Source organism: Schistocerca serialis, chromosome 2 (assembly GCF_023864345.2).
Source record: "Schistocerca serialis cubense isolate TAMUIC-IGC-003099 chromosome 2, iqSchSeri2.2, whole genome shotgun sequence".
NCBI classification, from domain to species: Eukaryota; Metazoa; Arthropoda; class Insecta; order Orthoptera; family Acrididae; genus Schistocerca; species Schistocerca serialis.
In genome coordinates this window covers 861,008,864-861,021,531 of record NC_064639.1, presented here as the reverse complement: position 1 = coordinate 861,021,531, position 12,668 = coordinate 861,008,864, and the positions used below count along the sequence as shown (strand labels likewise).

The 12,668-nt window shown below is 38.8% G+C and overlaps 1 protein-coding gene across 1 annotated transcript in view; it reads left to right on the top strand.

Moving 5' to 3' along the window:
• LOC126458163 (sodium-independent sulfate anion transporter-like) overlaps positions 1-12,668 on the top strand; it is a 177,883-nt gene that overhangs the window by 128,553 nt on the left and 36,662 nt on the right. Inside the window, exons 5-7 of the mRNA XM_050095031.1 lie at positions 5,226-5,446; positions 11,159-11,336; positions 11,460-11,636. Of these exons, the coding sequence (XP_049950988.1) occupies positions 5,226-5,446; positions 11,159-11,336; positions 11,460-11,636 (576 nt within the window). The remainder of the gene's footprint in view (positions 1-5,225; positions 5,447-11,158; positions 11,337-11,459; positions 11,637-12,668) is intronic.

Sequence of the window (12,668 nt, the reverse complement as noted above, 5' to 3'; positions counted from 1 at the left end):
GGAATTTTCCACCGAACGTTCATTCGAATTTTTGTTCGGCAAACTGGCGGCACTGGCATTTTTAGCCTCCTCCCAATGCGCAAAGCATTTGACGCTAAGGGATCGTGACGACTGGATGGCGGCCATCCACACTCTGAGAGGCTGAACAAGAACATGGCGTCTGTGGTTTTCAACAGGTAGTTGGTAACAGGTAGTTGACGTCTGGTGCTGTAGTGAACACCACGAACTGCTTCCAAGTGTATTTATATAAACCAGGAAGAGCTTTTTTTTAAAAATTCTTTAAATATTTCCCTATACCACACTCTGTGGATCGCCTTTACAAATATTTCAACAGTTCTCTTTTGAAGGCTGAAAAAAAATTCTGCAATATCTGTATTAATTCCGTACACAGGGTATTATTCTGAATACAGGGCGGAACAGAGTAAACGAATATTTTAAACTACGGTATGACTTCCACCGTTTTATTTATAGAAAAACAAGTTTTACATTAAATAAAATATTTGTATAGATTTTCTGAAATTAATTAGGTTCAAAAAATAATGCCGTTGAGATGGCGTCCTTCTTGTCAGATGCCAATTTGAGGCCTCTCCTCAAAACTTCTCACAGCTTTCTCCAACATTCATCCGACACAATTTCAGTTTTTTGACGAATGGAAATTTTAAGGTTCCATGCTTGTCTGGGGCTTTGTTCACACGCACCCTTGATTTCAGTCAACCGCATAAAAAGAAGTCACAAATCGATAGATCGGGAGAGCCTGCGGCCCAGGAAGATCGCCGAATGGTGAAACAAGATGTCCAGGAAACATTTATCGAACCACTTGCATGGATGGTCTCGCGATGTGAGCTGTGGCACCATCCTGTTGAAACCACATTTCTCTCATATTAACACAGTACCTTTCCTTTTTCGGATGCAGTAAGTTGTTTAACATTTCGATGTAGTGTGCTGATGTCACAGTAAGTGTGGTCCCTCCCTCTTCACAAAACTGGAACCAACAATCTCTACATTGCAGACACCGCATCAAGCTGTTACTTTTGAGATGTATAGAAGTTTCGGTGTTGTTCACATGGGTTCTCTGAAGGCTAGTGCGGACAGTACTGTACATTAACATTGCCATCCAGATAGAAATAAGACTACTATAGGACGTCTGCTTCTTCTGTAAGAATGGCATCTGTTATGCCACAAAATTATTTGGGTTGCACTAAATACCTTTCATTTAGCTGCTAAACGAACATAATTTTGTATTGGTGAAATCTGATGTGATGGAGCGAATGACGTAGAAATATCCAGCGCTGCATACTGTCACATAGCGGATTGTTTCGGACTAGCAAGAAGTACCCTTCTCACTCTGTCTATATTTTCCGGAGTTCGGACTGAATGGGGAAAATCACGAAGACTTCTTTATCATCAAAGATCCAGTATCTATTAACACATCAACCCATCAGATTAGGGTTTTTCGATCTGGGACTGCACCTCGATGTTGAACACTAAAATTTCGACTGAAAGGAACCAGTTTAAAGAAACACATGTTTGATCCACTCACCTTGTAAACACGCACACAGTACTGTGTCAGTGTTGCAGGAGTCTCTGAGCTTTCTTGACGTATAACACTAGGTTTTTTTATTCAATAACTCTATATGTTTCTACCATCTTAGATTGTCATCCAACCATATACTAACAAATGTGTACAAGACGTTTGTTTAGTAAATCATGTCCCTAACTTTGCATTTATGCTATCTCTGATTTGGTTTCTTATGGGCTTTAAATTCATGCATATGGTCCTCCTTTCATTTACAACCACACAGTTATCCATCAGTTTTCCATATTATCCATAAAACATTTCCTGGTCTCATCCCTTGTTGCTGCGAGTTTTTATTCTATACCTGCTTCACTCGATCACTCAATAAAATGGTTTCTCGTCTGCAAAAAGCACTGCCTCTGTCCTTGGTAAACCATTTGTGTAGACTTATGATCTAGCACGAAGGCTTGTGATTTAAATCATTTATGAAGACGAATAAAAGCCGAGCACACGGAACAGAACCTTGGGCCTCGCGACAGTTAAATTGGTGGGATGTCGAGTGATTCTCTCTGCCCTTGTAAGTGCAACTGGATTGTCCCTGGCCAGTGGTCAGTAGTGTAGTGACTTTACCGACAGCTGTTTGTCTGAAACTGATTTTTTGTTTCGTATATATTACAATATAACCTAAGTGTATGATAGTGTAATTTAGCCTAAACTATGCATACTACGGTGGAATCTATATCTATACCGTGCAAACCACTGTGAGGTTCATGACAGAGGGCATGTCCCATTCTACCAGTCATTTGGGTTTCTTGCTGTTCCATTCACGCATGGAGCGCTGGAAGAAAGATTGTTTGAAGGCCTCTGCGCGTGCAGTCATTATTCTAATCTTATCCTTACGATCCCTATGTGAACGATACCATGGGATTGTCGTATATTCATAGTCAAAATTTAAAGCTAGTTCTTGAAACTTTGTTTACAGACTTTCTCGGGATAGTTAATGTCTGTCTCAAAGAGCCTTCCAGTTCAGTTCCTTCAGTACCTCTGTGACACTCTCCCACGGATTAAACAAACCTCTGGCCATTCGTGGTGCCCTTCTCTGTACACGTTCAATATCCCCTTTTAGTCCTGTTTGGCACGGGTCCCAAATGCCTGACCAATATTCTAGACTGGGTCGCAACGAGTGATTTGTAAGCGGTCTCCTCTGTAGACTGATGGCTCTTCCCCAGTATTCTACCAATAAACCGAAGTCACCACTTGCAATACCCGCGACTGAGCTTATGTGATCATTCCCTTTCATATCCCTACAAAGTGCTACACCCAGGTAATTGTATGAGTTGGCCGATTCCAACGGTGACTCATTGATATTACAGTCTTAGGATACTATACTTTTTTCGTTTAAGAAGTGCGCGCGATTTTACATTTCTGAAAATTAAAAAACCAGTCTTTGCACTACCTTGAAATCTTATCAAGACCTGACTGAATATTTAAGAAGCTTCTTCCAGATAGTACTTCATTAAAGATAATTGCATCATCTGAAAAAAGCCTGATGGTACTATTAATAGTGTCTGCAAGGTCATTAATACACAACATGAACAGTATGGGTCCCAACACACTTCCCTGGAGTACACCCGAAGTTATTTCTACACCTGACGATGACTCTCTATCCAAGTTAACATGCTATGTCCTCCCAATCATAAAGTCTTCAATACAGTCACAAATTCCACATGGTACCCCTATTTTCTACTATAGTAGTCATGCCTATAAAGTGTAAGCAGAACGAAATGACAATCTTTCAAACTAGAATTTTCAATTTTTTTATTGTAAAAGAGAGCGAGATGGAAATAATTTCTTGTTGAGTAAAACAGTGTTAAACCCTGCATGTTTTTTTAACACAGTTTGAAAAAACTGCAGCAATTAAATGTATTCAACAGTCTTATTTAGTACCCAAATGTTGCAGGCAACCTGGAAACGTGTCACGTAGCAAAACAGGGAAATTGACTGAAAATAATGATTAAGTGTTAGGTTTACTCGTTTATATTTCAGTTCATTTATTTCGATACTGAAGGAGGCATCAGAGCAACCTAAATTTCGGGTTAGAGATACAGTACGCAGATAAGAAGAATGCGTGCGAGGTTTGAGACAGGGAGCGGGTAAACAGTCATGACCCTCGCTTCCTTCCTTCCAACTGCTGCCTTTGGTCAGTGTTACTGGCCGTCTAAAAATCATTGCTTTGTTAGTAGACTTGACGGCCAGCCTTGTGTGTCATTGATTGCCTGATACGACCTCAGAGTTCCGTTCAATTTATTATTTACAGCTCCACTGTTAAAGGAGAAAATTCTGCTAAGAAATGAATGCTGGCATCACGTCCACGTTAAATGCGAGAACCGAACGAGAAATTCCTACAACTGTCGATGTTTCAACTGAATAAAACGAAACGTGTATCATAACAAAAAACATATATCAGTAACTGATAAATTGTTGCTATATCAGTTACTGATAACAATAAAAATGGAGAATTTCGCCAACATTATTTCTGTCGCATCAGTCCACTGACGATACGAACCGATTTAACATATTTACGTCGCACAGACCCCCTTCAAGTCAGTCGAACCACACTCAGTCACATTCCCGTCGCGCGCAATTTTTCTCATCTGCGGACAGTTGCAAGAAACCAATTTCCGATTGTAGAACGCTGGTACTTGGATGTAACGGTTGACTTCTACATTTTTATACGTACTTTTATTTATGGGGTGATAAGTACTGCAAGCATAGTCATTAACTGGAAAAATGGCTTTGAAATCAGTAATGTTATTCACAGCTAAGGCACCTGACCAAATGCCAAATTAATGACATTGGGGCAATACTAAGAGTAACTCCAGACTTTTCGCATATTATGCAACTATTTATAAATAAGTTCTGTCTGAAAGAAACTGCACGAATATTCTGTCAAATCCTGATTAGTCATCAAAGTGATGCAAAGATTGTCAGTTTGCTTTCAATGTTCATAAATGTAAAACTGTGCCCTTCGCAAAAAGTAAGAACATAGTATTATTTGACTGTAACATCAGTGAGTCACAGTTGGAATCAGCCAACTCATACAATTCCCTGGGAGTAGTATATTCGTAGGGATATGAAATGGAACGATCGTATAGCCTCATTCATAACTAAAGGAGGTGACAGACTGCGATTTATTGGTAGAATACTATGGAAATGCAATCAGTCTAGAAAGAAGATTGCGTAGAAAATACTCGTGCGAGCTAGACTATTGCTCAAGTGTATGCGACATGTGCCAAATAGGACTAGCAGGGAATACTGAACGTATACAGACAAGGGCAGCACGAATGGAGAAAGTGTCACGGAAATGCTGAAAAAACTGAACTGGCACTCTCTTCAGTATAGACGTAAACTATCCCGAGAAAGCCTACTGACGAAGTTTCCGGAACCAACTTTAGGTGACGAATCTATACCACAACCCCATAGGGAACGCCAAGACAAGACAAGACTAATTACAACACGTACAGAAGCAATTAAGCAATCATTCTTTCCACGCCCCATACACGAATGCAAGGGAAATAGCCCTAATAACTAATACAATGGGACGTACCCACTGACCTCCACAGTTATTTTGCAAGAGTACAGATGTAGATGTGGGAAGTAAACCAGACATTGTTGCTCACGCTATGAATGACCATTGTTGATTTTTCAGGTTTTCTTATCGACTTCATTTCTGGCCCTGTGTCGTCGGGTTTCACGTCAGCGGCTGCGCTCATCATTGTGACGTCACAAGTGAAAGACGTCCTGGGCATCTCGGCACAGGGCAACACGTTCGTGGAGATGTGGCAGAGCCTGTTTCAGAACATGTGGAACACTAAGATGTATGACGCTATCATGGGCTTTGTTTGTATCGTTGTGCTGCTCCTGATGAGGGTGAGTTTTTAATTTATAAACATGACTGGTACCGCGTAAAAAGCTCAGTCAACCAGTTTTTATCCAAATTCATAAAAGGGTGCTAAACACTGTCTTATTCTTAAAACACATATTCTCAGCGAAAGCAGATTCAGAAACGAGTTATCAGATACCTACGACTCGACTCATCACTGTATTCCTTTCCATATATGTTCACTGAAATTGATGTTTATCTTTAAAAAGGGCGTGGTGACTGCATATTCAGAAAAAGATAGCGGAAATTATATCGCCTATTGGCTAAAACATCATGTGCTGTTGTGAAAACTGTTTACAATAACCCCTTCCTATCATGGACTTAGGGCATATCACTCTGCATCCCTTTATTGAGCAATGTTACTAATTTACTAATAAATTCTGCTTATTTTAACCAGAGTGACTAAAAGGACTCGTAAATATGAATGCAATAGGGCCTGCTCAGAATTTAATATTACGCACAGAATTACATCTAAAATGCAACAGTACTGCACTGCCGGACTGATGGACCCTGTAGTTTTGTTCCTTTATATCCCAAACCAACTGCACGGCATAACCGTAAGACTCGAGAAAGTGGCTCTAAATAATTTTTCCCGTTATTTAGGTAAATTTTAAATATGAATTTAAGGCTACACAGGCTTTTTGGCATTCAGTATTGTCTTGGCGCATGCTCGAACGACTGCTTCACCCATATGAATCACTACGGGTGACAGCGGAGTCATCCTAATGTAGTAATTAGTATTAATTAATTATTTTACTATTTAGTCCGCATATCGAACATTTTATCATTTACTTGGCATAATAATTCAATGGAAAATTCACGTTGTCTGTACCGGTATCTGATTCTGACACATAATGTCTTTAAGCCCAGATTGATAGCAATTTCAAGGAAAACTTTAAACAAATAATTAGCTCAAGAAGTCACAAAATCGTTACTAGTAAAGGCAGAAATTATTTAGAAAATAATGGTATGATGTATTGAACGACAGTTTTTCGCTGCAGCAATAGGCAAAATGTTGACTAGAATCGATTTCTTTTATCATGTCATTCATTATTTTCGTTGTATCCACCAAGTATTAGATCTAATGAAATATACCACTTCGTGATAAAAATTGTAGTAAAATATTTGAGTATCTTCTTGAACATAACTTGTTCAGTCCTTAGGAACCAACTCTTATACAGGGAACAAACAATTTTTTCTGTTCGGTGATAAGCCAGAGTTTAAGATTAACCCTATCCTTGCTGTCTTTAGGATAAGACGCAGCAAAGGTCGAATATTGAAAAATGATCGTGCAGTCGCAGATTTTTGTGCGGTGGTGGGGGAAGTATAATGGACAACATAAAAAATAAAAATCCCCACCCGTGGGGTGTGAGCTTGGGGGTGGAGAGGAGTTTAAAAGTCACATTGTAGGTTTTTCATGCATATCTCGAAAACGCCGGCTTCTGGCGAAAACATTTTCTAGTACAAAATTAAACTATAGTAAATTTTCTACATAAAAGGACATATTCATTTTATCTGTACGAGTAATAGTTTCCTAGTTTCAGGGGATGGAAAAATCGCCCATGATTAAAAATAAGGTTTTAATGGTATATAATTACTTTTTATTGTTAAATGAAGTTAATGAGAACTAATATTAAGTGCGTGTACCACAACTAAGTGCAAGAGAACAGTATTAAGAAATAAGCTATGTTCAAGCGGTAGAAAGGGGGGAGGAAATTTGAGGTAAGAAGCGTGAATGCGGGCAGGTCATGCTCTCCCCACCTTAATAGGTCTACAGACTGCGGTCAGGCGTTTCCCCATTCTCTCAACCGCACTAGGCCTACGCCACAAAAAGCAACTACGGGGTGTTTCACGAAGTTATACCGATCCTTCCGCAGCGCGCCTTATGAGTCACTGGTGATTCAGTGTGCAGTCATTCCTGGGGTGCTGTTTATTTCCCCCAGAGTATCTTAACACTAAATTGAGTTGCTAATAATATTAACGCAAGAAAAGCTTACGGACAGATTCTATGTATATCTGTGCATGCTATTCTACACTGATAGAGGGGATATAGAATCTTAGTCATCTTGTACGGCAGTTGTAGCATTTTTCTGGACCAACGTGACTTTCCCCATCACTATATCTTCCCAGAATTTCCTGTCTAGTTCTCATCGCGAATTAGACAAAATAACTTCAGTGAGCACGTGTTTGTTCAGTGGAGTTATTTTCAGAACTTCTTTGCAGTCGTTTAGTGAGCTTTTCTGTAAAATATATTCCTACAAACAATCACTGAGAAGTTCTTAATTTGTAAGTGCAGTGCTGCCAGTGACCTACTTACTGTTGGCATCTATATTTACAGCTATATTCCACAAACCACTGTGAGGTGCATAGCAGAGGGTAGAGTTATGTAATCATTAGTAGTCACTTGGTAGTGAATTAACGAGTGACCACAAAGGTACTGTACGTCTCTCACCATTAACTGTGTTACTGGTAGACTGTGTAAATCTCTCTGATTCAGGAAATGCTGGTACTTGTATAGTGAGCTGTTCTGAAAGGAACCACTTACCACCTGTCTACAGTATTACAGCATAACTTGCAGGTAGATGTCAATATGTCTGATGGAACCAGACTGATTATGTTCAAGCGTAGAAGAGTAATATGCTATAATGAACTGCTTGACTTACACTGAAATATCTGAAGTTCTGTAACTCATAGGTAACCTACTTGTGTTGCAATGGGATACTATTTAAACTCTGGACCTCTTTAGATGTTAAGAGACTAGGGCAGGGATAATGCATTTGATATCACTCATGCTGTGAGAAACATTGCAGCCATTGATAGTAGAGAGAATGAAATCACCATTGTCGAATATGTATTAACATCGTGTTACTCTTGTGATAGGCTCATCACTGTATTAGACAGTTGATAGCTCCATCCGTTGAACTTTTTGATATAACAACTCACTAAACAACTGCGAATGAATACTCAATAAACTGAAAATTGCTCCATTATACAAACAGGAGCTCAGTTAACTTATTTTTCCATTCTTTTAAGAGAAGTAGACAGGAAATGCTGGGGAGATATAGTCTGACTGCAAGCTGAAAACTAAGCAGCACTGATGGTGGAGGAAATTGCATATCCCAGAAGAATTGTACAGCTGCCAAGCACAATAGCTCAGATTCAATTTCCCCTCTAGAATAGAGGCAGAGATTTGTGTTGATTCTCCTCATAAGTGTATCTTGCATCAGTGTTACTAATAATTTATACATTTATTCCATGTAGTGTTAAAACGCATTTTGTGGAAAATAAACACTCCCAGGCACATCTATACACTGTATTGCCAGTGATCCAGTGATTCTAAGGCCACACTGCAGAATACTCAGTATGACTCCATGACGTAGTGCTTCTTACCTCATCTCTCCCCCCCCCCCCCCCCCCTTTCCACCCTGTTACAACCCTAGAGCACAATTTATTACTTAACATTGTTCTCCTGCACTTAGCTGCAGTATACACACTTAACATTTTTTCTCAACCCACATCATTTATCAATAAGCATTAATTGTGTACCATTAAAGCACTATTTTTGATAAACTATGATTTTTCCATCCCCCACAATGCAGAAACTATTACTCCTAAAGAAAAAATGAATGTGATTTAACTTGTAGGGAATTTAATGTAGTTTAATTTTATGCTGGAAAACATACCACTGAAAAGATGAGTGAAATAAGTGTCCACATCAGTAGTGTTGAGAAACAGCAGAAATTGTTAAAATTGTACAAAGCTACAGGGGCCGATGGGAGTCCCTATCAGATTCTATACTGAATTTGTGGCTGATTTAGCCTGGCTCATAACTATAATCTGTCATAGATCCCTCCAACAAAAAACCATGCTTGGAAGAAGGTGAAGGTCACACCTGTTAACAAGGATGGTAGAAGAAGAGATCGAGAAAACTGTCATCCAATAACCTTGGTATCAATTTATTGTAAATTCTTAGAATACATTTTGAGATCAAACATAATGAGGTATCTTGAACAGAATGACCTCCATGCCAACCAGGATGGATTCCAAAAACGACCACGCAAAACCCAATTCGCATATTTCTCACATGACATACTGAAAGCAAGATAAAGGTAGTCAGGTAGATGCTGTACAGTTTCCACTGTACTGTTGTCAAACATTTGATCATCTGGGATATCAAGTGAAATTTGTGACTGGACTGAGGATTTTTTGGTGGGGTGAATGCAGAGTAACTGTCAGATATAGAAGTAACTATGGGTGTGCCCCAGGGAAGAGTGTTTGGACCATCTCTGCTCATGTTGTATATTAATGACCTTGTGGACAATGTTAATGGTAATCAGACTTTTTATAGATGATGCTTTTATGTATAGTGAAGTACTGTCTGAAAGAAGCTGCATAAAAATTTGAGTAAGATCTTGATAAGATTTCAAAGTGGTGCAAAGATTGGCAACTTGCTTTAAATATTCAGAAATGTAAAATTGTGCACTTTGCAAAATGAGAAAACGTAATATCCTTTGACTATAATATCAATGAGTCATAGCTGGAATTGGCCAACTCTTACAAATACTTTTGTGTAACACTTTGTAGGGATATGAAATTGAATTATCACATAGACTTGGTCATGAGTAAAGTGGGTGGTAGACTTTGGTTTATTGGTAGAATACTGGGAAAATGCAATCAGTCTACAAAGGAGATTGCTTGAAAATTATTTGTGCAATCCATTCTGGAATACTGCTCAAGTGTGTGAGACCCACATCAAATAAGACTAACAGAGGATATTGAATGTATACAGAGAAGAGCAGCACAAATGGACATGGGTTTGTTTTATGAATGACAGGATGTCATAGAGATGCTGAAGAAAATGAACTGACAGACTCTTGAAGATAGACATAAACTGCCCTGAGAAAGCCTGCATGCAAAGTTTCAAGAACCAGTTTGAAATGATGATTCCAGGAATATACTACAACCCACTACTGATTTCTCACATAGGTACTGTGAGGAGAAGACTAGATTTATTACAGTATGCACAGAGGCAATTAAACAGTCATTCTTCTCACACTCAATATCTGAATGGAATAGAAAGAAACCCTAGTAACTATGCACAGTATAGATGAAGATGAAATTATTGTTGCTGCAAAAGCTTCATGGTCACTTATACCAGTTTCAATATGAATATTCCCAAAGAGTTTACATATACTCTCTTATGTCCAAGATTGTGAAATACCAAAATGTGGAATTACTCATCAACAACTACATCACAGAGGACAATAAATAATCCCAAGAAAAAAAAGAAATATATAGTGCTATCAGATGGCGATCAGACTACAAAGAAAATTATGAATAGTGGCACAGGAACACTTTGAGTAAGGATTCATAAAGAGCCTGGTAGGCAATACACAAAACTGTGTGTTCTTTACAGTTGAAGTTTCCCATGTTTAAAATGTTATGTTATTGCCTGGCTTTACTCTGTGATTTCAGCTCATCTGATAACATATTATTATCAATACCTTTATTAACGTGAAAATAGCCTGTAGGCTTCAGGTTTGGCTAGCACATTTGTATTTATTATCACAACTAACTACTATTGCCTTTTTTTTACTTTCCCATTAGGTTCAAAAATCAATCTGTGTTGTTAATTTACAGTTTCACAATTCATGAAATAATGTGATAAACTTTACTCAGGAGATTTTCTTGTTTTGCAGTTATTAGCAAACATCAAAGTAGGGCCAAAGGAAGACGAGCATAAGGAAACAATCCACAAAGTGGTGAACAAATTTTTGTGGCTTATTGCAACCTCAAGAAATGCCATTCTAGTAATAGTATGTGGAATTATAGGGTATCAGCTTTCATTACTGGATGAAGTGCCTGTTAATCTGATTGGTATGTACAGCAGACAGAATTTACCATAAATATAATGTTTGACCTCTTCTTTACTATTATATATACATAAAACTTGTGGCTATCACTGATCATTGAATAAATCATTCATTTTAATTTTTATAGGTTACATACCAGCAGGTCTTCCAGCATTCCAGTTACCACCATTCAGTGTGACTATAGATTCTGGAAATTCAACGGTTTCATATTCATTTCTCGACATGTGTTCAAATCTTGGATCTGGAATATTTGTTCTACCTCTGGTTGCACTATTAGAGAACATTGCAGTTTGCAAGGCATTTTGTAAGTAATTATCTTGATAGTAAAATTACAACTGAAGTTTATCCACCACTGGATAACTAATAAAAGGAAATAATGTATTTTGTTACATTTTTGCAGTTTTATATTATTTTTTAGTTGCTTTTCTGTACAACTAAACCAAGTATTTTGTAAGAGTGGAAACAGTACAGGGTGAGTCACCTAATGTTCCCGCTGGATATATTTTGTAAACCACATCAAATACTGAAGAACCGATTCCACAGACCAAATGTGAGGAGAGGGGTTAGTGTAATTGTTTAATACAAACCATACAAAAATGCACGGAAGTATGTCTTTTAACACAAACCTACGTTTTTTTAATGGAACCACGTTAGTTTTGTTATCACATCTGAACATATAAACAAATATGTAATCAGTGCCGTTTGTTGCATTGTAAAATGTTAATTACATCCAGAGATATTGTAATCTAAAGTTGACGCTTGAAACCTCTGACGTTCAGTTGCGTGTTGTAACAAACACAGGCCACGGTCGGCAAGCAGCATCTGCAGGGACATGTTTACGATGATGACCGTGTTTACGAGTGTGGATGTAGTGTACTGTTGTGGTTTGGTCTAGCTGTCGCAGTGTCCGCATGTAGCGCTTGCTGCTATTGTTATTCTGCATTCATCTCCGCACGCAGACCAACTGTAGTACACCATGTTACCAGATGTCTGTGATAGTGTAGTGTTGTAGGAACTGTGACCATGGTGTATTCGAACTCTGAAAAGGCGGAGATGATACTCATCTATGGCGAGTGTCGACGAAATGCAGCTGAAGCCTGCAGGGTGTATGCAGAACGGTACCCGGACAGAGAGCATCCAATGTGCCACACATTGCAAAACATCTACCGCCAACTGTATGCAACAGGTATGGTCGTAGCACGCAAACGGGTCCGTAACAGGCCCGTCACAGGAGAAGTGGGTGGAGTTGGTGTGTTAGCTGCTGTTGCCATGAACCCACACATGAGTACACGGGACATTGCGAGAGCCAGTGGACTGAGTCAAAGTAGTGTCATGC